Here is a 21,940-nt window from a genome sequence, read left to right as displayed (position 1 = left end):
TCGCCCTCCAACCCCTGGCCCAGGGCAGGTGTAGGACAGCACAGAAAGACAAGGTCGACAGCAAACAGAGGAGCCCCTGTACCGTCTGATGGGTCACAGCTCCTCATCTCAAACCAATTGCCACCGCTTGTTAGTATAGATCCAGAGTTACAGATTCTGGTTTTCCAAGTAAAACAAGAAACCTCAAATTTAACTCATTTTTTCATCCAGTCAGCAATTTTTTGTTGAGCACTTACTATATGCTAGCAGGCACGCTTCTGGATCTGGGGGTTTAGCATTCAATAAAGCATACCAAAACACCTGCTTACTGCACCTTACATTCTAGTTGGTGAGCAAAGGGAAAACCAGAATAAAGGCAATATATATGTTAGAGAGTGAAAAGTGCCAGAGAGAAAAATAACACAGGAAAAGGGAGTAGAAAGTAGGGAAGGAGAAGAAGGTCCCTCAAGTCCCCGGTTCAAGGCAGAGGTCTGGACAGGAGGCATATATTTTTAATGTGCAATTTCCAAAATTTTGGGTACTTTGAGGACCCAGCAGGCCGCATTCAGCTTATGGACCACCATTTTGCCCATCCTGGTAAAGAAGACCAGGACTATCCTTGTGGGAGAAAAAAGTGTTAGAATTCAAATAACATACCTTGTGTTACCTTGTGACTTACAATTCAGAGATGCCACAGCTGTCATCCCTCTTGTACAGAGAGGGAAACTGCCATATGCCTTGTAAGTGGCAGAACTAGGAGGCAAACTCAAGTACCCCCTAATATCCTGGAAACCAAAGGAGAATGGCAAAAATATGAAAATTGAGAAACAGCAGTGAAGGCTGAGATGTCAAAGGCCGTGAGGACCCGAAATGGATCCAGGTTACTGAAGACTTTCAGAATAGGAGGCTATAAAGGTAAAGATTAGGCAGAAAGTTCAAGAGAAAAGGCCAACAACCTGGCTCCTTAAAGGAGAGATTTCATTTTTCCTGGCAGCATGGCTTGGTGAATTATCCATCTCTGAAGGTGGGGCAAAGACTCAGTGGAGATGCTGTTCCAGCCCTAGTCCTCACCCACCTGCACAACTGCCAACAGTTCTTACCCAGTTCCTGCCTACTCCCTCCCATCCTTTCTCTAGAGTGCACCAGAGGAGTTCTAAAATCTGGCAACCTCACACCTCTGCTTAATTTTTTCTTCATGTTTATTTATTTTTGAGAGGGAGAGAGACAGAGTGCGAGCAGGGGAGGGGCAGAGAGAGAGGGAGACACAGAATCTGAAGCAGGCTCCAGGCTCTGAGGTGTCAGCACAGAGCCTGATGCAGGACTCGAACTCATGGACCATGAGATCATGACTTGAGCTGAAGTCGGACGCTTAACTGACTGAGCTACCCAGGCGCCCCATCACGCCTCTGCTTAAAACCCTTCGTGCTGCATTTGCCCACAGAATACATCCCCACCTCCCGAGCATGACATCGGAAGCCATTCACAGGCTCAACCCCAAGCTTCTTTCCAAGCATCATCTCCCAGCTTTCTCCATACACCCAAGTACCCGGGAATGAAGAAAGGTGCTGGAGCAAATGCAAGCGAGGGCACCTCTTCCGTGAGGACTTTCTCGATGGTTAGTCATTCATCCCTCTGACTCTCAGTGCTTTAAATACCCCTGTTACAGCACTCCACACAATGCTCAGTGATGAATGACTTTTCAGTGCTTCAACCACGGCCTTATTCTTCGCACCTCCAAGCGCTAGCACGGACTACCACCCAAGCGCTGGACATCTGCCGGGTGAATATGCAGGAACCACGATCACACAGGAAAGCTCTGTCATTTGAGAGCCAACATACACAATGGCTTCCTATGTCTGGGCTGTGCCACCCTGCAGAGAGCTCCTCAAGGGGAGGATCTTGCCCTCCTCATCTCTCCATCCCTCATTCTAACACTGGGCCAGGACAGAGCAGGTGCTCCAGAGGGCCGCACTGGAAAGAACACAGGCTTTGAAGTCCCACGGATCTGGGACTACAGCACAGCTTCGCCACATACAAGCTATACGGCCTTGGTCAAGTTACTTAACATTTCTGAGCCTCCTTTCCCAGAGCCTACACATACTAGGTGCTCAAACATGTGTTAATCGATATGTAAATATTTGTTAACTGACATGTAAAGATATTACTCCCTATTTCACAAGCCTCTCAAGATTATATGAGAGCTTATGAGTCAAATATTGAAAATCATATTTGATAAAGGTCTATCACATCATAAATGCTCAATTTTTTCCCTTCCAGTCTTCCTTCCCTAAGTTGAAAGTAGAAATTTAGGTAGGTCATACTAAAGACTAAAGACCAGGTAGGTGAAGGTGCTCACAACAGATAAATTTAACTCTTACTCTAAGAGTAAACGAAGGTCTTCAGCCACCATTAGAATTTGAGAAAACTTCTCCAACAACTGTCCTAGATAGAGGTAATAAGGAATAAACATTAAGAGGCTGGGCCAGCAGGCATCTAGTGATTCCAAATTGCCTAGTCTAGCCATGGTCTGAATGGGTCCCCCCAAAATTCCTATGATGAACTCTAACCTCAAGGTCATGGTACTAGGTGGGTCATTTGGGAAGTGATTAGGTCATGAAAGTGGAGGTCTCATGAATGTGATTAGCGCTCTCATCTAAGAGGCCCCAAGAGAGCTTCCCTGTCCCCTCTGCCATGTGAAGACAGAAGGAGAAATCTGCAACCCAGAAAAGGGCCCTCACGCAACCATGCTGACCCCTTGATCTCAGACTCCAGCCTCCAGAACAGTAAGAAATAATTTTCCACTGTTTACATGCTACCCAGTCTGCGGCATTGTTATTGCAGCCAGAAAAGACTCAAGCAAGCATCTTCCCCTCTGAATATCCTGTGACCTGGCTAAGACCTCAGTGCTGAAACTGGGGAGGAGACAGATGATGCAGGACCCACACACAAAGCCAAGGGTGTACCCCAAAGTTTACAGAGCAAATGAAGAAGAACAGGTGGATAAGTGGGTAGAAAGTAAGAGTAAGGGGACCTTAGAAGGACCTGAGGGGGGAACATGCCATTTTTTTGTGAGTGCCGCTGGGCTGTGCTTGCTGACGGGACTTAGGACTTACGACTTACTAGACAAACAAGCTGGGCGTGGCTGCAGAGCAAGAGGGGCAGAGGTGCAGACTGAGAGGAAACTAAGAAAGGCATTTTGTATTTCATCAAGATGAGGCCAGTACCACACCTTGTTTTCAAACTAGCAAGCACTATAGGAACAACCCTTAGCAGGGCTAGAGAGGAAGAATTAGGATTAACACTATCAACATGCTCATGTTCTATCCTCACAGGACATGAGTGACCTTTCAAAGATGTTAATCTGCCTTCCCCATGTACAGAGTTCTATAGAACTCTCTAATGGCTTAGAACAAAATCCAAACTCCCTTGGCTACTAAAGCCCTGCTGCAACCTGCCCCCACCTCGCTCGCTAGCCTCCATCCTGGGATCACTCATACGCTCCACGCACCACATCGCGAGGCAGTCTTGTGACTTCTCAAGCCTCCCCCCAAAACATGTGCTCCTGAGAAGCCATCTCACGGCTCCACAATCCAGCAGAGTGCTTGGTACTCAGGAACCCTCAAGAGCTTATGGACTAAAGGCAAAGCACTAACCTCACGACTTCTGAGACAGGACCAGACTACTCATGACTCCACAGCTAACCATTAAATTGCTTTTGGCATAAGAAGGCCTTTAGGCCTAAATGAGATACAGATGGGTCCATGATAGACTTACACCCACCTGGATCAGAGGCTGTATCTTCAAATCTTGGTTCCTGGTCTGCAGGACAGCCTGAGCCAGGAATACAGCACCCCTGAAAGACCAACCAAAGATTCCCGCCCCTCTTGAAGGGCTTCATTCTATCTCTAATTGTCACCAAAGTAAAACTTAATCAATTGACATTATCTTATGCTGTGCCCAAATTAAGTGAATCATGTCAAGGATTAATGGCAAGATTAAATTATATGGGCCAAGACTGATATTCACCTGATTTACATTTGAATCATATTCAATATGTATTCTTATGCCAAAGACGTAAGAATCTGAAATCACAAAAACAAAAAAATCCACGTGCCATACAAGAGTCGTGTGAGGTGCACAGTGAGAACACCCGGCCCACTTCACCTAAGAGATCCACAGGATCAACAGCCAACGACAGCCTAATTTCTCAGTTCCATGTAATTTAACCAGTGAGCCAAAGTTTATAGATCAATCCACTTTCCTCATTGCCTTTTATTTCTTTTGTAAGATCACTTTATCTGAAAGCAGCTCATCTCACCCAACTATGACTTTTCTTCCACTCCTCCACATACACAACTCCTCACCTTCTAAGGCCCAGAGCTGCAAAACCAGAATGCAAACTCTTAAGAGGGCGGTGATGTCCGTTTTGTTCCTGGAGAATCTCAAGCAACTAGAGCACTGCCTGTGACATCTAGGCCCTCGATAAATATTTGTTCCAAACCTGACTGGAAGAGTGGATGAAGCTCATGGTAGAGCCGCTGACATTAGCTAATACTCACCCTCTCCACCGGGGAAACACCAGACCATGAGAGATGAATTACATTTGCTTCTACTTCTCACAGACTCATGTTCAACGTTCCCTCACCACCACCACCTCCCGCTCAAAAGCAAAAGGCTGAGAAAATTTTATCCATCTTTTTTTAAGTTAATATAAAATGAAGGAGTGGATGAAATGTACCTCCTCTGAGAAATCCTCCTGCATGTTCCTAATGGGGAACTAAATATTTAAGCTCCAAAACAAATGCTACCCTACCCACCAAGCAAAATCCCAAGGTGCTAGAAACCGTTAACTCTGGTGAAAAGCCACACCAAGAACCAAGTTCTTTTTTTTTTTTAATTTTTTAAATGTTTATTTTTGAGTGGGGGGGGGAACACCACAAGTGGGGGAAGGGAAGAGAGGGAGGGGTACAAAGAATTCAAGCCAGCTCCAGGCTCTGAGCTGTTAGCACAGAGCCCAATGCGGGGCTCAAGCTAAAGACTGTGAGATCATGACCTGAGGCGAAGTCAGCCTCCCAACCAGCTGAGCAACCCAGGCGCCCCAAGAACCAAATTTTGATTCTCAGTTCTGTGACTCAGAAAGGTTCAGATTACAAGGGCACCATTCCTTACATTTACAACTGACATAAACACAGCGGTGTCTCTTGAACTTGCCATGCCCCTTCTAATGCAGTAATCCTTCAACCTAAACTGCACATTACAGTTACTTGAGGAGCATTTAAAAACCTGGAAACCCAGGCCACACCCTAGCCCAATTAAATGAGAATGAGAAACAGGCACAAGCACTTTAAAGCTTTTCCAAATAGTTTTGAAGCGCTGCCAAGTTTGAAAACTACCTCTCTATGGCACTATAGCCTGCCCCCTCCCCCCCTCGACCAACTGGTGGGTGTTCGGAGTTTGCGTAGACCTCTGGGAAGACCCCAGAGGTCTTTAAAGACATGACCCTTCTTAGTTTCCTGCCACCAATATCTCAAGCCACGTGCAAGGGCTTCACCGACTGCAAGCCTTCCCAGTCACCTACCTTAAGGCTGCAGGCTTCCTCCTCTAGAGAAGCCATTTCTTCCGGAGAGGGGTTGGCAGAGCGAAGAGGGGATCCTCTGGACGATGAAAGGAATCCCCGTGTGCTCCGAATCAGGCAGCCTTTGGGGGCAGCCCCGCCCACACCTGGGCCAGAGGAATGCGAGGAGGAGGAAGAGGAGGAGGAGGAGGAAGAATTTCTGCGGCAGGATGAGCCCCAGGGCAACCTCGGGGTGCAGGCCACATCGTCCTCCTTCTGGGCTTTCAGGCGCTTGGGGCTGCTGGTGCCTCCTGAACGCGACGCAGAGCTAGGAGCTGACCGGCTGGAGGGGGCCACATCACCGGGCTCCCTGAGGCAGCTGCGCTTGCGGGGACACCCTTCCGAAGTGCTGCTCCAGTGGTACTTGACCTTGCGCCGCTCCGACGCCATGGGCACCTGCAAAGTAAAGAGGGGGCCTGGATTCCAACACCACCCCTCCGCAGACCCCCGCCATCCCAGGGCCCCCTGGAGGAGGGCAAGCCAGGTCAGAGCCAGGGGCCTCACTGACCTTTCCCCGTTCTTTCCACTGCCCATCACAGTTCTCAAGGTTTCGGAGATTCCAAAGCGCTTCGCCTTAGTCAAAACGATCCAAGATTTACTAAAGGCGTTGGTTTGGTTTCCAAACCCCACAACGTGCTTCCGCGATCACCAAGCGCTTCAGTTTGCACAGCGCTACTAGGGAGATGTCAAAGCGCTTCCGGGATTACAAAGCGCTTCGATTTAGTTTGCAGTACAGAGCCCTTCCGAGATGTCAAAGCGCTTCAAAAGACTACAAGGCGCTTTAGGGTCCACACATGGCTACCAGACCCTCAGCCTTTAGGGGGTTGGGGGGGGGGGGGCGCGTGGTCCAGAGGCCCGGAATGCCGGGGGCGGGCCGCAGGGCAGGGCCAGACCCGGCGCGCAGCCCGCCCTGCTCCCGCGGCCCCGCCGACCAGCCCGGGGCCCTAGGGGCCCGAGCCGCCCCTCAGGAGCTAGCGGTGCGGCGCTCGGCCGCCACGGGACAGCCTCCGGCTCGCCCGGTGACCCCTGCCGCCGCAGCCCAGACGCCGCCCCCGCCGCCCCCACGGCCGGAACGTCCCACCCCGGCCGCCCGCTCGCCTCCCACCCCAGTCTTGCAGCCCGCGCCCGGCCTCCGCCCGAGCTCCGGCCACACCGGCCTCCGCTGCGCCCGCCTCCCGGAACGAGCCCTGCGGCCCACGGCCCGGCGTGCGGCGGGGGCGGGTCCTGCGCCGAACGGGGGACGCCCATTGCTCGAATCGGCAGGGGGCGGGACTCCGAGCAAGACGGAGCTCGCCTGTTGGTCAGGAGGCTTGGAGGCATTGGTCGGAAGCAAGGCGGGGCGGAGCCACTCACGTGGGCCCGAAGAGCGCGAAGCTAGGGAGGGCCGCAGTTCCGCCCGCCAGCGTTCCACGGCTCTGGGGGCGTCCGCGAACCCCTACCCTACAGTGTCTCTCCCTGCTGCTCAGCGCTTCAACCCTTAGCTAGACGCGTTCAGGTCCCGATACTCTCCTCGAACCCGCACTAACATCATGACCCCATTTGCAGGGAAGGAAACTGGTTCAGAGACCAAGTGACACACCCAGAGAGTGGCAGAGTTGGAAGTTAGGAGCCACAGGGAAAAAAAGACGATACAAAAATCTAAAATGTAAAATTTCTGCCGGGCAAAAAATATCAAAGTTAAAAGAGTATTAGAAAAATGCAACACATAAAAAAGGGCTGATGTCCTTACTATGTAAAAAAATTGTCTTAATAAGATAATTAAGTATTAAAATAGAAACAGATGTTAAGTAACTGGAATTAAAAACTTAAAAAAAAAATAAAATGAACCAAGGAAACAGAAAGGAACCAAGAAACAGACACAAATTATGAAAGGCTCTTTAATATCTGAAAATAATGGCTCCACTTGTCACTTAAAAATACGAATAAAATTATAAATTTTCACCTATTAATCGGCAATGATCAAGAAGCATGATAATATTCTTTGTAGCTGAGGATGGGGGGAAATGCATTCCCATACCTGATTCCGTGTAAATTGGTACAGCCTCTTTGGAAGGAGCACTTTGTAGTAACAAGAATGAAACCACCTCAACATCCAGCATTGGAAGCTAATTATATAAATTATAAAATATCCTTAGAGTGGAATACCAGGCAAAAAGACTAAAGTAATCCAAAAGTACTGTTGAGGAAGAATGGCCAGGAAGGATGTGAAAAAACATACCTACACTGAAGCCAGAAATTCCAACTCCATGTCTAACTCACAGTTTTGATCTTCGAATGAAAATTTTCTAATGAAATCTAATGATTAATGACGCTAAGCAAAAAGATAAAATTTTCATCATCTTTGGAAGGATACCCCAAACAGCAGCAGTGGTAACTTCTGGAGAGAAGAAGCAAGAGACTAAAACTCCAGTGGAAAAAGGGCTTTTTTTCCTAGCATGTAATGGTTTGTACTGGATTTTTTTTTTTTTGGTCATGTACATTTATTAACTTGGGGAAAAAAGGCCTTCCCTCTAAGGATCCATAGAAAGACATCATGGTGCCCATGAGCCCCCCCTGGAATTCATATCCACAAATGTCTATGCACATATTTACATCCTGTTGAGGGGAGAAGGTCTGTAGCTTTCATCAGATTGTCAGAGTGGTTCATTGACCTCTCCATTTTTTTTAATGTTTATTTATTTTTGAGAGAGAGACAGAGAGACAGAGAGAGCATGAGCGGGGGGAGGGGCAGAGAGAGAGGGAGACACAGAATCTGAAGCAGGCTCCAGGCTCTGAGCTGTCAGCACAGAGCCTGATGTGGGGCTCAAACTCACGAATCGTGAGATCATGACCTGAGCTGAAGTCAGATGCTTAGCTGACATAACCCAGGCGCCCCTTCACTGACTTTTCCAGAAATGTATGAAGCCCTATTCTCAAAATGCTGGTATGTCTTGATAACCAGTACCCTACTGGCACTAGTCCTGAAAAGACCCTACTCAGAATTGTAAGGTGCTTGCCACATTCCAGGTCCTGGTTGGGGCATATAACACACACTCTAGTTGACTCCTCACAGCCATTAGAGCTTAAAGTTGACTCCTCACAGCCATTAGGGGTGTCAGTACACATGGCTGCCCCTGAGACCGGAGCGCACTCATCTTTGTTACGCATCAGTACAAAGCTGAACTTCTTGGGGGACTACTGAATGCTTTCACCAAGCAAGTTCTTCCCCTTGGCCTGATGACAAACACATGAAAAGGGTACTTTTTATTCTCTCCATTGTGTAGATGAAGAAACAGAGGCTCAGAGTAACTCCCTAACCTGACACATCACACAGCTACTAACAATCAACATTTAGAGGCAGCGCCCAACTCTTAGACACTCAATGATACCCCGTGGCGCAGGGCACCCTTCCCAAACAAACTCATCTGGATACAATCAAAACTAATTACAAGATATCTGTTAACTTTATCAATGTATTTTTTTTAAGTTTATTTGTTTAGTCATCTCTACACCCAACGTGGAGCTCAAACTCAACCACCCTGAGGTCAAGAGTCACATGTTCTTCCGACTGAGCCAGCCAGGTGCCCCCCTGCCATGTATTTTTATTTTGCGAAAAGAAGAAATCATTACAATAGTAGGACTATTTAAAACAGGACACACTGAATTTAAAACAGGATGTTTCCCAAAAAGATTTGCAACATGACTTTTCAAAAAAATACCCACTGCATAAACCTTAAGTACATGGCAGAAATCTATATTTATTGTCTTTTTATTTATTTTATAAAACAGGGCAAGTGCATTTTCAAAGTACTTCTGTAGCCATTTCACCTGTTCCTCCCAACAGCCCCAGGAAGGAAAACGAACAGGTGTTACTTACAAGGAAACAAGGTTCCAGAAATTAAATAAGTGATTTAAATAGCAGAATCAGACATGAAACTAGCTCTCCAGATTCTTCATTCACTCATAAATAATACATACTCTCAAAATAAAATCTCCACTGAAAATATTAGCATCAGTGGGATGGGAGGATAAAGGTGCCGAGTGGGCGTTAAATAAATATCTGTGGGTTACAAGATGCAGAAAGTGGAAAACCTACTGAGTCCTCTGCCAGGTGTCTGGCATTTGTAAAACTCGAGGCCTTGGTATGTGAATTTAAGAACTGCGTTAGGACACACAAGTTGAGAATCTTTCAGGCCATGGAAGTTGCAGGAGTTGGTGGCAAATGTGACCCAGAGATCTTAACTTTGGAAAGTACAAATGACAGCACTCCCCGGCAGTTCTTGAGGGGTGTGAGCTGGGTAACAGTATTAACACACAGCCCAAACCTATAAAATCGCCCACATTCTGGGCCCGTGGACCGCGGTTTACACTTCGGTCTCCTAATACTCCGCTGTGACTGAGAAATCCCAGAAAGGATGATGACTTCCTGTATTTTTTGTCTTGAAAAGCTGAGGTCCCTTCTTCCCTAGCTCACTCTGGAAGCTTTTCTTCCCGGCCCAGGAAAGCCGGGGGGTGGTGTTTCCTGGGAGATTTTGATTCGGCATCAGATCTATTTCTTGATTTGGTGTTCATCTTTCCAATTGAGGACAAGGATCCTCAGCTGTGTTCTAGTTATCAGGGGCCAAAAAGTTCAAGGCTGTCCAGTTTCCCTTCTTTGTAGAAGAAGATATTCTCCATCAGTTTCCTTTTGGCTTCATTGATCTCAATCTTCCATGAAGTCTCTGTAGCTGGCATTCAACAGAAAATTTAAAGAAAGAACTTGAACAAACGACATTTAGAAATAGTTACTATTATAATTCTTAGAAGTCAGACTTGGTCAGTTTCTCACTTAAATCAGGTTTCTGAATGAGGTCCTGAGCATAACGAGCATTTTCCCTGCTTCTGCCTTTGCAGTGAAGCCTTGCCACCTGCCCCCACTTTTCAGAAAGGCAGGGCCTTCCACGCTCCTTCTCATGGGTGGGAGACGTTGGCATGAACACTTACACCCTCTCTCTCTTCTCCCTCCTCTCTTCTCCCAATGGGAGGAAGATGTAGGTAGAGGTAGGGCCTGGGACATTCATTAAGCCATGTTTAGTAATGGACAAGGACACTGCATTAAAAAGGTCTTTTTTTTTTTTAATTTGAGAGAGAGAGAGAGAGAGAGAGAGAGAGAATGTGAGTGGGGGAAGAGAGGCAAAGAGGGAGAGAGAGAATCTCAAACAGGCTCCACGCCACCACCCTGGGATCATGGCCTGAGCCGAAATCAAGGGTTGGACACTCAACTGACTGAGCCACCTCGGCACCCAGGCCTTCCAAATTTTTATTTCAGAAGGAAGCCTGGGGTGTTTGGAGAGGAGACAGAGAGATAGGAAGAATTCTGACTTGGTCCCTCAGTATGATGGGGAGCCATACAAAGGCTTTAAACAAGGGGTGACATGAGTTGTTTTTAAAAACTACTCTGGCTGGTCGCTGGAGAAGGGACAGGGTAAGGGGCCAGAGTGGATCAGGGAGGACACAGGGAGGCTGTGTGGTCATCCAGCAAGAAGACAGTAGCTTGGCCAAGAGGGGCCAGGCAATGCAGAGAAGCAGATGGAGCTGAGAGATATTTAGGCCAATGGATAGGACTGGGTGATGGGCTGGACATAGGCAGCCAGAGACAGAGGGAAGTATAAAGGATGACCTCCACCCAAGGCTTCTCTTTGTGCAGTCAGCTAGTAGGTGAAGGGCTGAAAAATCAAAGAACGCATGAATTAGAGCAACAGAAGGAACAAATGGCAGGCTGAGTTAGAGACCCATAAACGAGCTTGTGTAAGCACTCCATTCTCCACACACTTACCATCCTGGGGAGGCTCCGGACTGGCATAGGCTCCAGAGGAGGAGTCTGCCGGCATTCCCCCATCAGCCTGCAGCCTGCCTTCTCTGCCCTCTGTAGTGGGGAGTGAGGCAACATCCCCAGCCCTGGGTGCTGCCTTCATGGAATAGGAGGCATCAAGGCTGGAATTGTCCACATCGTCCGTTTCTTCTGGGGTGTTGGAGGAAGAGCCTGTGCTCTCGGAAAGCCCACTCCAAGGGGACAACGTCTCCTGATATCTCAGCCGCTCTTCCACAGCGGCCACAGAACCACACACCTTGGAGAGAGGAGAGATAAGAACTTTCTCTGAAATCAAAAATCTTACAGGTCTCCCGGGCCGAGAGAGAGAAAGAGGGAGACTGAAGAATCAAATGTTGATTCTTGCTGCTTTGTCTAGAAGAAGAGAGCATGTGCCTTTGAAAAGAGCACATGACCAAGATGGACCAAACATTGTATCCCATTCCTCTGACCTTAATGATTTAAGGTTTGATCACGTGACCCAAGCTGGTCAACCAGAATCCTTCTCTGGGACCTTTCTACTTAAAGCTTATTGAGGAAAGACTCCAGTTTCCTTTCTAGTGGTAGATCCAGACTCCCTACCCACACAGAAAACCTGTTCACAGCAGGAAAAATTAAGACCCCCACAAAGAATAAAACAGAGGCCAAAGACAGAGATAGATGCGCTTTTGCTGGTTGAGACCCTGTGTCTCCTGTCTGCTATTTGTTTATGTGAGCCAATAAGTTCATTCATTCATTCACTCATTCATATACTCCCTCCCAGGCCCCCTCCTGTGTGTGTGGGTATGTGTGTGACTAAGAGTTTGACTTAAATTCTATCTCTTTCAACTGGAAACGCCCCAAGTAATATAGATATTGCCCTTGAGGACATTTCTGACTAGGGAGGTTAGGAAATCAGAGGGAGGCAGGCAAGGAATGTTTCTTCTTTGTATACATACATACATACACACACACACACACACACACACACACACGCACAAAGGGCAGACAGATATACCCTTAATAACGATGACACATCTCACTTGCTCAGTCCCTTTGCAATTTACAAAGCACATTTGAATGTGATGCACAGTGAGTTTTTATAGGTAAAAAATTTAAAAGACCAGAGAAATTAAGTTCCCTGCCTAAGGCTACTCAGCCAGTAAGTAACAGAACTAATGACCCCAGGCCTGCTTGTCTTCAAGTCCATGACCCAGATGACCTCTCATCTTCCCAGTTTATTTGTGCAATACTGAGGGCAAGGATCACTTCTCATTCCTCTTTGTATACTTTAAATGCCCTATCTCCTTTATTCTACATAACTAATGCCTCCTCATCCTTCAAGGTCCAGTTCAAATGTCACCTCTTGAGACAAATCTTCAGAGCATGTACCAAATAAATATTCGCCAACTGCAATATTAGCCACAACTGCATTCCCTTGTGGCTAGGTGTGGCCATGTCACTAGATTAGGGCCTATGGGGTGTGAGAAAAAGTGATGTGTGCATTTCCAAGTCACACCTTTAAAAGCTAAGGAGTGTGTTCTCCTCTTCTTCTTAACCCCCTTTCAATGGCTGGAATGAAGATGTGATGGCCTGAGCTAGAGCAGCCATTTTGGACTCTGAAACAGAAGCCACACAGTAAGGATAGCAGAACAAAAATATAGAGGCGGCCTGGAGTCCCCAGTAAAGTGGCGCTGCCACATCAGCTCTGAACTGCCTGCGTTGAAGCTGTTCAGCTAAAGAGAATAAATTTCTATCTCATTTAAACCACTGTATTTTGGAGTCTCCTCATTATAACAGTTTCATCGAGTGTCCTTTAACTGATACGTTGAACAAAAGAATAAAATAAATGAAGAGATGAAAGCCTGAATGAAAGAATAAGTGGTTCAGGGAGACAGATCTTTTCAGAACATAAATCTGATTACGTCCTGCCCCTGCTTCAAACCCCTAGTGTCTTCCTCAAAATCCTAACTGTGCCTGCAAAGCCCTAAATTATTGGGCTCCTCCTTTCTCAGCAGCCTCACCACAAGCCACTCTTCCCCATGTGCTTCTTGTTGTAGTCACTTACACCTTCTTCCAGACCTTTGACTAAGCCAGGCTTTCTCTCACCTCAGGACATCTGCAGGAGCTGCTCCTTCTGTTTGGATTGCTCTTTGCTTACAATCACTACCTGGGGAAAATCCTCCTGGGTGGGACCCCATCATATGCTATAGTGCTCACCACACAGATGACTACTACGCATTGTCTGCGAGCTCCAGAAAAGCAGAACTGGACCTGCCTTGTTCACCGATTTGATCCCCCCACCCAACACACAAGTACTGAATGAATGCTGTGCCACTTGGCACCTGGAACAGCTCAGGCGAAGAACAACCACTTGGGTCTCTAGCTCCTGCCACATCCCAGTGCAATATGGTGGACATGGGAATGAACGTGGAGTCCAGAGAGCTCTGACAGAAACTCACTCTGTGGCCTCATCTTTTCCTCTCTGGATCTTTACTTGCCCATCTATAAAATGGCAGGCCTGGGCTACAGCGGTGGTGTTCAAAGACTTTTTTTTTCAGCTACTAAGCCCTTTCCTCAAATGAAGTGTTAAGTACTCAGTACAATTATGTGAAGTAAAAGGGGGTGTCTGGTTGTAGTCCTGGGTGGGGCCTGCACCTCCCCGAGCCCTCTTGCTGCCAAAAGCAACTCCTGAGGTAACTGCAAGGAGTCCCTCTCTGCCAAACACCACTTGAAGATCACTGTTAGTCTCAGAGTCCTCTCAGGCAATCATTTGGTCCTTAGAAATACCCAGCATGGACCACAAATCTATACTTGTTACCATGGAAACCACCACTCTATATCACATGCATAGAAAGACGCTGTAGCCCCTGATATGGTTGATTTCTGGGATATCTGCCTGGCCCATGGGTTAAGGATGCTCCCTTCTTCTAGGACTTAGCCCTTCCAGCTTTCTTGGGTTGACCCCCTGACCACCAGGTTTATAAACTGGGCCCCACTCCCCTCGCCTTACTTGACTGGCCAACGGGTGGACAATGACTCTAGGTAGGCCAAACAGGCTCTCTCACTGAGAGACTGGAATTGGGACCTGGAGACTTGATCTCCCAGTCGGGGTAGAACCATAGCATATAAATAATACCCATGGCCATATCTCCTAACCAAAACACAGGTCAAGAAAAGGGAGCCTATGGAGAGGAGAGGAGGAATCAAGCAGATTCAGGGAAAGCAGAGTTCTATTAACATCTGAGTACGGGATCCTGGGCTTCCTGAGGTCCCCAGCACACTGCCCTCAGGTTCCTGAGCTACTCTAGGTCACTGGCTTCCCTGCTTTGCTCTTATGAGCTCCATTAAGTTGTGATGCTTGCAACCAAATAAGGCTCAGGTTTATGAAATCACATCTCGGTAAAGGGCTTGACCCCGAGTGTTAACCTAGTCCCTGGGAAAGCAGAACCACAGGGCCACCGGGACAGGAGGCCCACCCACCCCAGGGCAGGGCTCATCACCAGGGTAAAGGCTGAGAGTGAGGCTCACCTCTGCCAGGCTGGCATTCCGCCTCCGCAGGCAAAGGCAGGCAGCCATGGCCAAGGCCTGGGCGCAGTCCTCCAGCAGCCTCCCAGCTCTCTTCTCCAGGTACTTCTGGCAGATCTCCTTAGCCATCACCTTTTCCACGCCCGTCTTCCTGCAGCAGAGTGAGGTGGTGCTGCTTGGGATTTCACTGAGGAGTAAATCCTTCTGTGGGAAGAAGAGGATAAACACTCCAGTGTGAGTTGCAGAGATGTGGGATTCAACCCGCACATTCCCCACCATCCCCCACGACACACCAGGGCTGCAAAACTTCGCAGAAAACAGGATTTTAAGGGGCGCCTGGGTGGCTCAGTCAGTTAAGCAACTGACTTCGGCTCAGGTCATGATCTCACGGTTCGTGGGTTCAAGCCCCGAATCGGGCTCTGTGCTGACAGCTCGGAGCCTGGAGCCTGCTTCAGATTCCGTGTCTCCTTCTCTCTCGGCCCCTCCCCCACTTGTGCTCTGTCTCTCTCTCTCCTCTCTCTCTCAAAAATAAATAAAATGTGGGGCGCCTGGGTGGCGCAGTCGGTTAAGCGTCCGACTTCAGCCAGGTCACGATCTCGCGGTCCGTGAGTTCGAGCCCCGCGTCAGGCTCTGGGCTGATGGCTCGGAGCCTGGAGCCTGTTTCCGATTCTGTGTCTCCCTCTCTCTCTGCCCCTCCCCCGTTCATGCTCTGTCGCTCTCTGTCCCAAAAATAAATAAAAAAACGTTGAAAAAAAAAATTTTTTTAAAAAATAAATAAAATGTAAAAAAAAAATTTTAACAGGATTTTAAGAAATAAAAGCATACAAGGATCCAAGAAACAAGGAAAAAAGCCAGAAATGGAGAACTGATAAGTTCCCTATATGTACAAGGTGTTCCATAATACACTAGTACCACCCAGGGAGGGACTTAACATAGGCCTCAGTTGATTTACCAGGAAAATGGGGATAATAGGACTAACACAAAGATTAAAAGATATAACGCATCTAAGGCATGAAGTGTGACCCTCGACACTGAATAAAGATTCAATAGTCTATTAGTGACCATGATAAATAGTAGCAATAGCTATGGTTTATATAGTACTACATGCTAAACACTTTATTTACATTCATAATTTAATCTTATTAACAATTACAGGCACATTTTTTTGATATAAAATACATATTTTAGGGTGTAGGATTCTGACTCATGTATATTTATTTATTTTTTAAAGTTCAAGAAGCATTATTATTTTTTAAAGTTTTATTTATTTAAGTAATTCATACACCCAACATGGGGCTCAAACTCATGACCAAGAGTCACATCCTCTACTGAGTGAGCCCCTAACACATATATATTTAATAGGAGATCTACTATATAAATATTGTGTATACTTACAATTTTATAAATTTTATATTTATATATTATAAGGTTTATAATATTTTATACTACTTAGCAGAAATCTAAACTATGCATATGACAAAAGTTATGCTATATATTTTTATATAAATATATAAACATAAATAGTATAAATTATGTTTCATAATATTTCATAAGTATATATTTACATACTTACAAATATGTAAATATGTTGCAAATATATTAAATACATTGATTAAATATATTAAATATAGTATAGGGAACTATGTAATATAATTATGTATATTTATTGATATAACATATAGCATATAGCATATTGCATTCAGCATTATAGCATATTGTTATTGATACAACAATCTGTTGTACATTACACTAACATATGAAGCATTTACATTTATGTTTTATATTTGTGATATATTTATTTGTGTACATAATAAAACACTTAATATAAATTTTCCACACATATTCTGTTATATATAATGTATACTTTAATCAGTATGTTATATGTGTACATATTTGTAATTATATTTCATAGAATATGTAGTATTTTACGTAGTTAATCATGTAAATATATGCAAATATTTCAATGTACTTTATGTTATATACAATGTTATATGCACTATAAATATTGTACAATATTTTATGCTATATAAAATGCAAAAAGTGATGGAGCTCCATGTCGTAAATAATATAAAATATTAATATATATTTAAATATAAATATAGGGATGCCTGGGTGGTTCAGTCTGTTAAGTGTCTGACTTCAGCTCAGGTCATGGTGTCATGGTTTGTGAATTCAAGCCCCACACTGAGCTCTCTGCTGTCAGCGTAGAGCCCACTTCAGATCCTCTGTCTCCCTCTCTCTGCCCCTGCCCCACTTGTGCTCTCACTCTCTCTCTGTCTCTCAATAATAAATACATATTAAAATATATTTTTAAATTTTTTTTTCATGCTTATTTTTTCTTGAGAGAGACAGAGCATGAACAGGGGAGGGGCAGAGAGAGGGAGAGACACAGAATCTGAAGCAGGATGCAGGCTGTGAGCTGACAGCACAGAGCCTGACATGGGGCTGGTACTCAGAAACCATGAGATCATGACCTGAGCCAAAGTCCACTCAAATGACTGAGCCAACCAGGCGCCCCAAACTATATATACATATTTTAAGAAGTTGTCATGGTGTTTAAAGTTGATACATCAATAAACATCAGAAAGGTGTTATTTACAGATATGGAGGTTACCACCATCTGAAACAGAGTCAGAAACTGTTCAAAACGACTGCCCTGAAAGAATTGTAGAGGCAGAAGCTCACCATTTGACTCCCCCCTCCCCCCGTGAAATCACGGATCTCATCTGGCAAGAGTCATCAAGAGACGCTAAGAGCACGGGGGCGGGGGGGGGGGGGTGATGGGGAAACTTAGCGAACTTAGTGGAGTCAGCAACTCCACCTGGACCCACTGATGAACCTCAGCACCAGAAGGAGAAGGATCCACTATGCACATCGTGTTGTGATGCAGTGGAAAGCACCCAGCACCATCTAGGAAGCAGCACTGAGTATGAATCTAACCAAGTCTCAGGATAAGAGGAATAGAGAAATAACACCACAACGACATAAAAATCCGGAACATGAGACAGTCTACGGTACAAATGACTCACTTTATGCAAAAATGCAATATGTGGAAAGAAAAAGTGGGGAAGGGTGCAGTTGGAGACTAGAAGAGTTTCAAGGGGGAGTCTGGCTGACTCAGAAGAGCATGAACTCTTGATTTTGGGGTCATGAGTTTGAGCCCTGCATGGGGTGTAGAGATTATCTAAATTAAAGAACTTTAAGAAAAAAAAGAAGGGTTTCAAGAAACATAATTAAAGGCAACATGTGGACCTTGTGTGTATCAGTTTCAAACAAACCAACTTTAAAAAGCAATTTTGGAGACAACTTGGGAAATTTAAATATGGAATGGGCGTTAAATGATATTAAGGAATTAAGAAAACTGTATTTTATGGGTGGCATAATATAATACGTGGGCTATGCTTTCTTTCTTTTTTGAGAGAGGAGGGGGAGGAGCAGGTGGAGAGGGAGAGTGAATCTTAAGCAGGCTCCACCCACAGCGCGGAGCCTGACTCGGGGGCTAGATCTCATCCATGACCAACCGTGAGATCATGAGCTGAGCTGAAATCAACCAACTTAACCAACTGAGACACCCAGGTGCCCTTAGGCTATGCTTTAACACACACACACACACACACACACACACACACACACACACACACACGTTTTTTGGGTTCAAAAGAAATAAGAAAAGCGTGATAATGATAACTGATGGGATGGATCCATGGAGATTCCTTATACTCTTCTCTTTACTTTTGTGCATCTTCGAAATTCTCCATAACAAAAGGGGCTTTCAAGAAGTGGCCATGCCTGAGGCCAGAGAAGTGGGGGAGAGAGGCGCGGTTGGGTTTTTGGAACCAAATATGCAGATTATCCCTTCAATTTCACTTGCCAAAGGTAACACCTGCTAGTGGTTTGGATTCTATTATCCTAGACCTTCTGCTACAGAAGTCTATAGGTATAATTACTTTTGTTACATATTAGTTATATGTAATAATTATTATAGTGGCAAGCAACCACTTAAGAGTTATTAAAATAGCGGTAATCATAGTTAATAGTTAACTCATATAGTGCTTACTATATTTTAGTCACTGGTATTTTTTTTAACTTTTTAATTTCTTTTAATTTTTTTGGGGGGCGGGGGGAAGAAAGAGAGAGAAAGGCAGAAAGAGAGAAAATATTAATCAGGCTCTACGCTCAGCACAGACCCTGTCACCAGGGCATGATCCCCCAACCTGAGCTGAAATCAAGAGTGGGACACTCAACTGATTGAGCCACCCAGGCGCCGCTCTAAGTCACTGTTTTTGGTACTGTTTTAGGTACATATTACTCAACCTTCACTAAAGCCCCTTAAGTAGGTACTATTATCTATCCCAGTTTGCAAATAAGAAAATGTAAGCTACAAGTTTTTTTTATTCATTCATCTACTTATTGCCAAAGATGGGATTAAACTATAAAGGTATTCTGAACTTGCTTTTTTCACTTGGAGATATTTTCCTGTCAGAACATATGTGTCTTTCTCATTATTTAAAAAAAAATTTTTTTTCATTTATTTATTTTTGAGAGACAGAGAGAGCACAAGTGGGGAGGGGCAGAGAGAGAAGGAGACAGAATCCAAAGCAGGCTCCAGGCTCTGAGTTGTCAACACAGAGCCCGACTCGGGGCTCAAACTCACAAACAGAGATCATGACCTGAGCCAAAGTTGGACACTTAACTGACTGAGCCACCCAGGCACCCCCTCATTATTTTTTTTTATAAGATGTTTATGTTAGCTTTATTTGGAAGTGCCAAAACCTGGAAGTGGCCCAAACGTCCAACAACTGGTGTTAAACAAATGGTCATACATCCATACATTGGAATATTCCTCAGCAAGAAAAGGAATGAACGACTAGTATACAAAATAGCATGGATGAATCTCAAAAGCACCACACTAAGTGGAAGAAGCCAGAAACAAACAGGTACACACTCTATGATTCCATTTATCTGATATTCCAAAAAAGAACTATGCGGTCAGAAATTAGATCAGTAGTTGCCAGGGGCTGGAAGTGGGGAGAAGGCATTGACTGTAAAACTGCACAAGGGAATTTTCTGGAATGATGGAAATACTCCATATCTTGATTGTGGTGGTGTTGGTTACATAAATGTCTACATTTTCTAAGACGTACACCATTCTATACGCCTCACAAGTGTGAATTATACCTGAACAGAAATGAATGCACATGTCCACAGTGAGACCCACACACAACAGTACCTAGCAGCTGTATGTGTAACAATCAAAAACTGGAAACACCCCACATGTCCATCAACAGGTGATGGGACAAACAGTGGCACATGTCTGCAAAGGAACATTACTCAGCAAAAAGAAACGAACCACTGACACAAAGAACATGGATGTATCTCAGAATAGCCATGCTGAGTGGAAAAATCCAGACAACAAGAGTACTCTCTCTCTGATTTATTTTGTATGAAAGTCCAGAAAATGGAGCCTTGTACAGTGACAAAAAGCAGATCAATGGCTGTGGGGGATGGCAGGGGGTGGGAGGGATGGGCAGGGAGGATTACAAAGGGGAAGAGGTAACTTCTGAGGTAGTAGGCACAGTCATGAGCTTGGCTTGGTGATGATTTTGCAGATATATACATATGTCAAAATTTATCACATTATACACTTTGTCCTCATTACTTATAAATATTTATAAACTTATGTTCATGAACTTATTTATGAATAACTTCATGGAATTTCCACGGTGTGTGATTACACTGTCATTTCTTTAACCACCTCCCAGTTGACACATATTTCACTTGTTTGCAGCTCTTTACTAACATAAATAATGCTACAATCAACGTTCTTGTCCATCTGTCTTTCCTCCCTTGTATGTGTGTGTCCCTATGTACAAGTGAAATTGCTGCATCAGAAGGCACGCCCATTTTAAATGTTGATGGAAACCACCTAATGACCTCCGAAAACACTGTGGCCAGAAACACTCCCCCGAGGGTGAAGGAAAGGCCAGCTTCCTCCTACCATGGACCACACTAGGTGTTACCAGCTTTCATCTCTGACCCAAATCTTAAATACATGTGCAATCTTAATTTTTTTTAATTAAGATTTTTAAAAAATTATACCCTCCACATTTTTATAAAGTAAACTCTATGCCCAACATAGAGCTTGAACTCATGACCCCAATATCAAGAGTCTCATGCTGTACTGAGCGAGCCAGCAGGCGTCCCTTCCTCCACATTTTTAGAAACCATTAACAAAAAATGCCTTCCAGAAAATTTTACATAAATGTCTAAACAAGCTCCTTCTCCTGTGACATTCATCCAGGGAGACCCAGAGGACTGCTAGGGAATTCACTTCACGAAAACTGTCAGAATAGCCAAAGTATGGAAATAGTCCAAATGTCCATTGATGGGTGAATGGATAAAGAAGATGTGGTACATATATATGCAATGGAGTATTACCCGGCTATCAAAAAGAATGAACTCTTGCCGTTTGTGACTTCGTGGATGGAACTGGGGGGGTATTATGCTAAGCAAAATTAGTCAGAGAAAGACAAATATCATATGACTTCACTCATATGAGGAATTTAAGATATAAAACAGATGAACATAAGGGAAGGGAAGTAAAAATAATATAAAAACAAGGAGGGGGACAAAACATAAGAGACTCTTAAATACACAGAACAAACTGAGGGCTGCTGGAGGGGCCGTGGGAGGGGGGATGGGCTAAATGGGTAAGGGATATTAAGGAAGACACTTGTTGGGGTGAGCAATGGTTGTTTTACATAGGGGATGAATCACTGGCATCTACTCCTGAAATCATTATTGCCCCATATGCTAACTAACTTGGATGTAAATTAAAAAATAAAAAGATAAATAAAATGCAGAAAGAAAAAAAGAAAAGAAAGAAAGGAAAAGAAAAGAAAAGGAAAGGAAAGGAAAGGAAAGGAAAGGAAAGGAAAGGAAAGAAAGAAAAGAAAAGAAAAGAAAAGAAAAGAAAAGAAAAGAAAAGAAAAGAAAAGAAAACTGTCAGAATA

General features: G+C 44.9%; 2 protein-coding genes across 6 annotated transcripts in view; both read right to left on the bottom strand.

Annotated features, from left to right (window-relative positions):
• Window positions 1–6,639, bottom strand: part of TATDN2 (TatD DNase domain containing 2) — a 28,404-nt gene extending 21,765 nt beyond the window's left edge. Inside the window, exons 1-2 of one of the 2 annotated variants that reach the window (XR_006965145.1) lie at window positions 6,102–6,639; window positions 5,558–5,989 (exon numbers count right to left, since the gene is read on the bottom strand). Coding sequence is in view for 1 of the 2 variants with exons in the window: in XM_047096003.1 (XP_046951959.1) it covers window positions 5,558–5,983 (426 nt within the window). In the remaining variant the exon portion in view is untranslated. The remainder of the gene's footprint in view (window positions 1–5,557; window positions 5,990–6,101) is intronic. The other variant, XM_047096003.1, reaches the window with a different exon arrangement.
• Window positions 6,640–9,310: 2,671 nt separating this feature from the next.
• The window catches only part of IRAK2 (interleukin 1 receptor associated kinase 2), a 62,924-nt gene continuing 50,294 nt past the window's right edge, over window positions 9,311–21,940 (bottom strand). For 3 of the 4 annotated variants that reach the window (XM_047095642.1, XM_047095644.1, XM_047095645.1), the window contains 3 exons: window positions 14,931–15,131; window positions 11,388–11,679; window positions 9,311–10,299 (listed from right to left, as the gene is read on the bottom strand). In XM_047095642.1, coding sequence (XP_046951598.1) covers window positions 10,187–10,299; window positions 11,388–11,679; window positions 14,931–15,131 — 606 coding nt within the window. In that variant the 3' untranslated portion in view covers window positions 9,311–10,186. Of the gene's footprint in view, window positions 10,331–11,387; window positions 11,680–14,930; window positions 15,132–21,940 lie in introns of all 4 variants that reach the window. The other variant, XM_047095643.1, reaches the window with a different exon arrangement.

The sequence above is a fragment of the Lynx rufus genome, unplaced genomic scaffold, assembly GCF_022079265.1.
Source record: "Lynx rufus isolate CCGP_SWC_20201006 ecotype Redwood Valley unplaced genomic scaffold, mLynRuf1.p SCAF_4, whole genome shotgun sequence".
Lineage (NCBI taxonomy): Eukaryota > Metazoa > Chordata > Mammalia > Carnivora > Felidae > Lynx > Lynx rufus.
The sequence above is the reverse complement of the archived record's forward strand: the minus strand, read 5'-3'. Positions and strand labels throughout refer to the sequence as shown.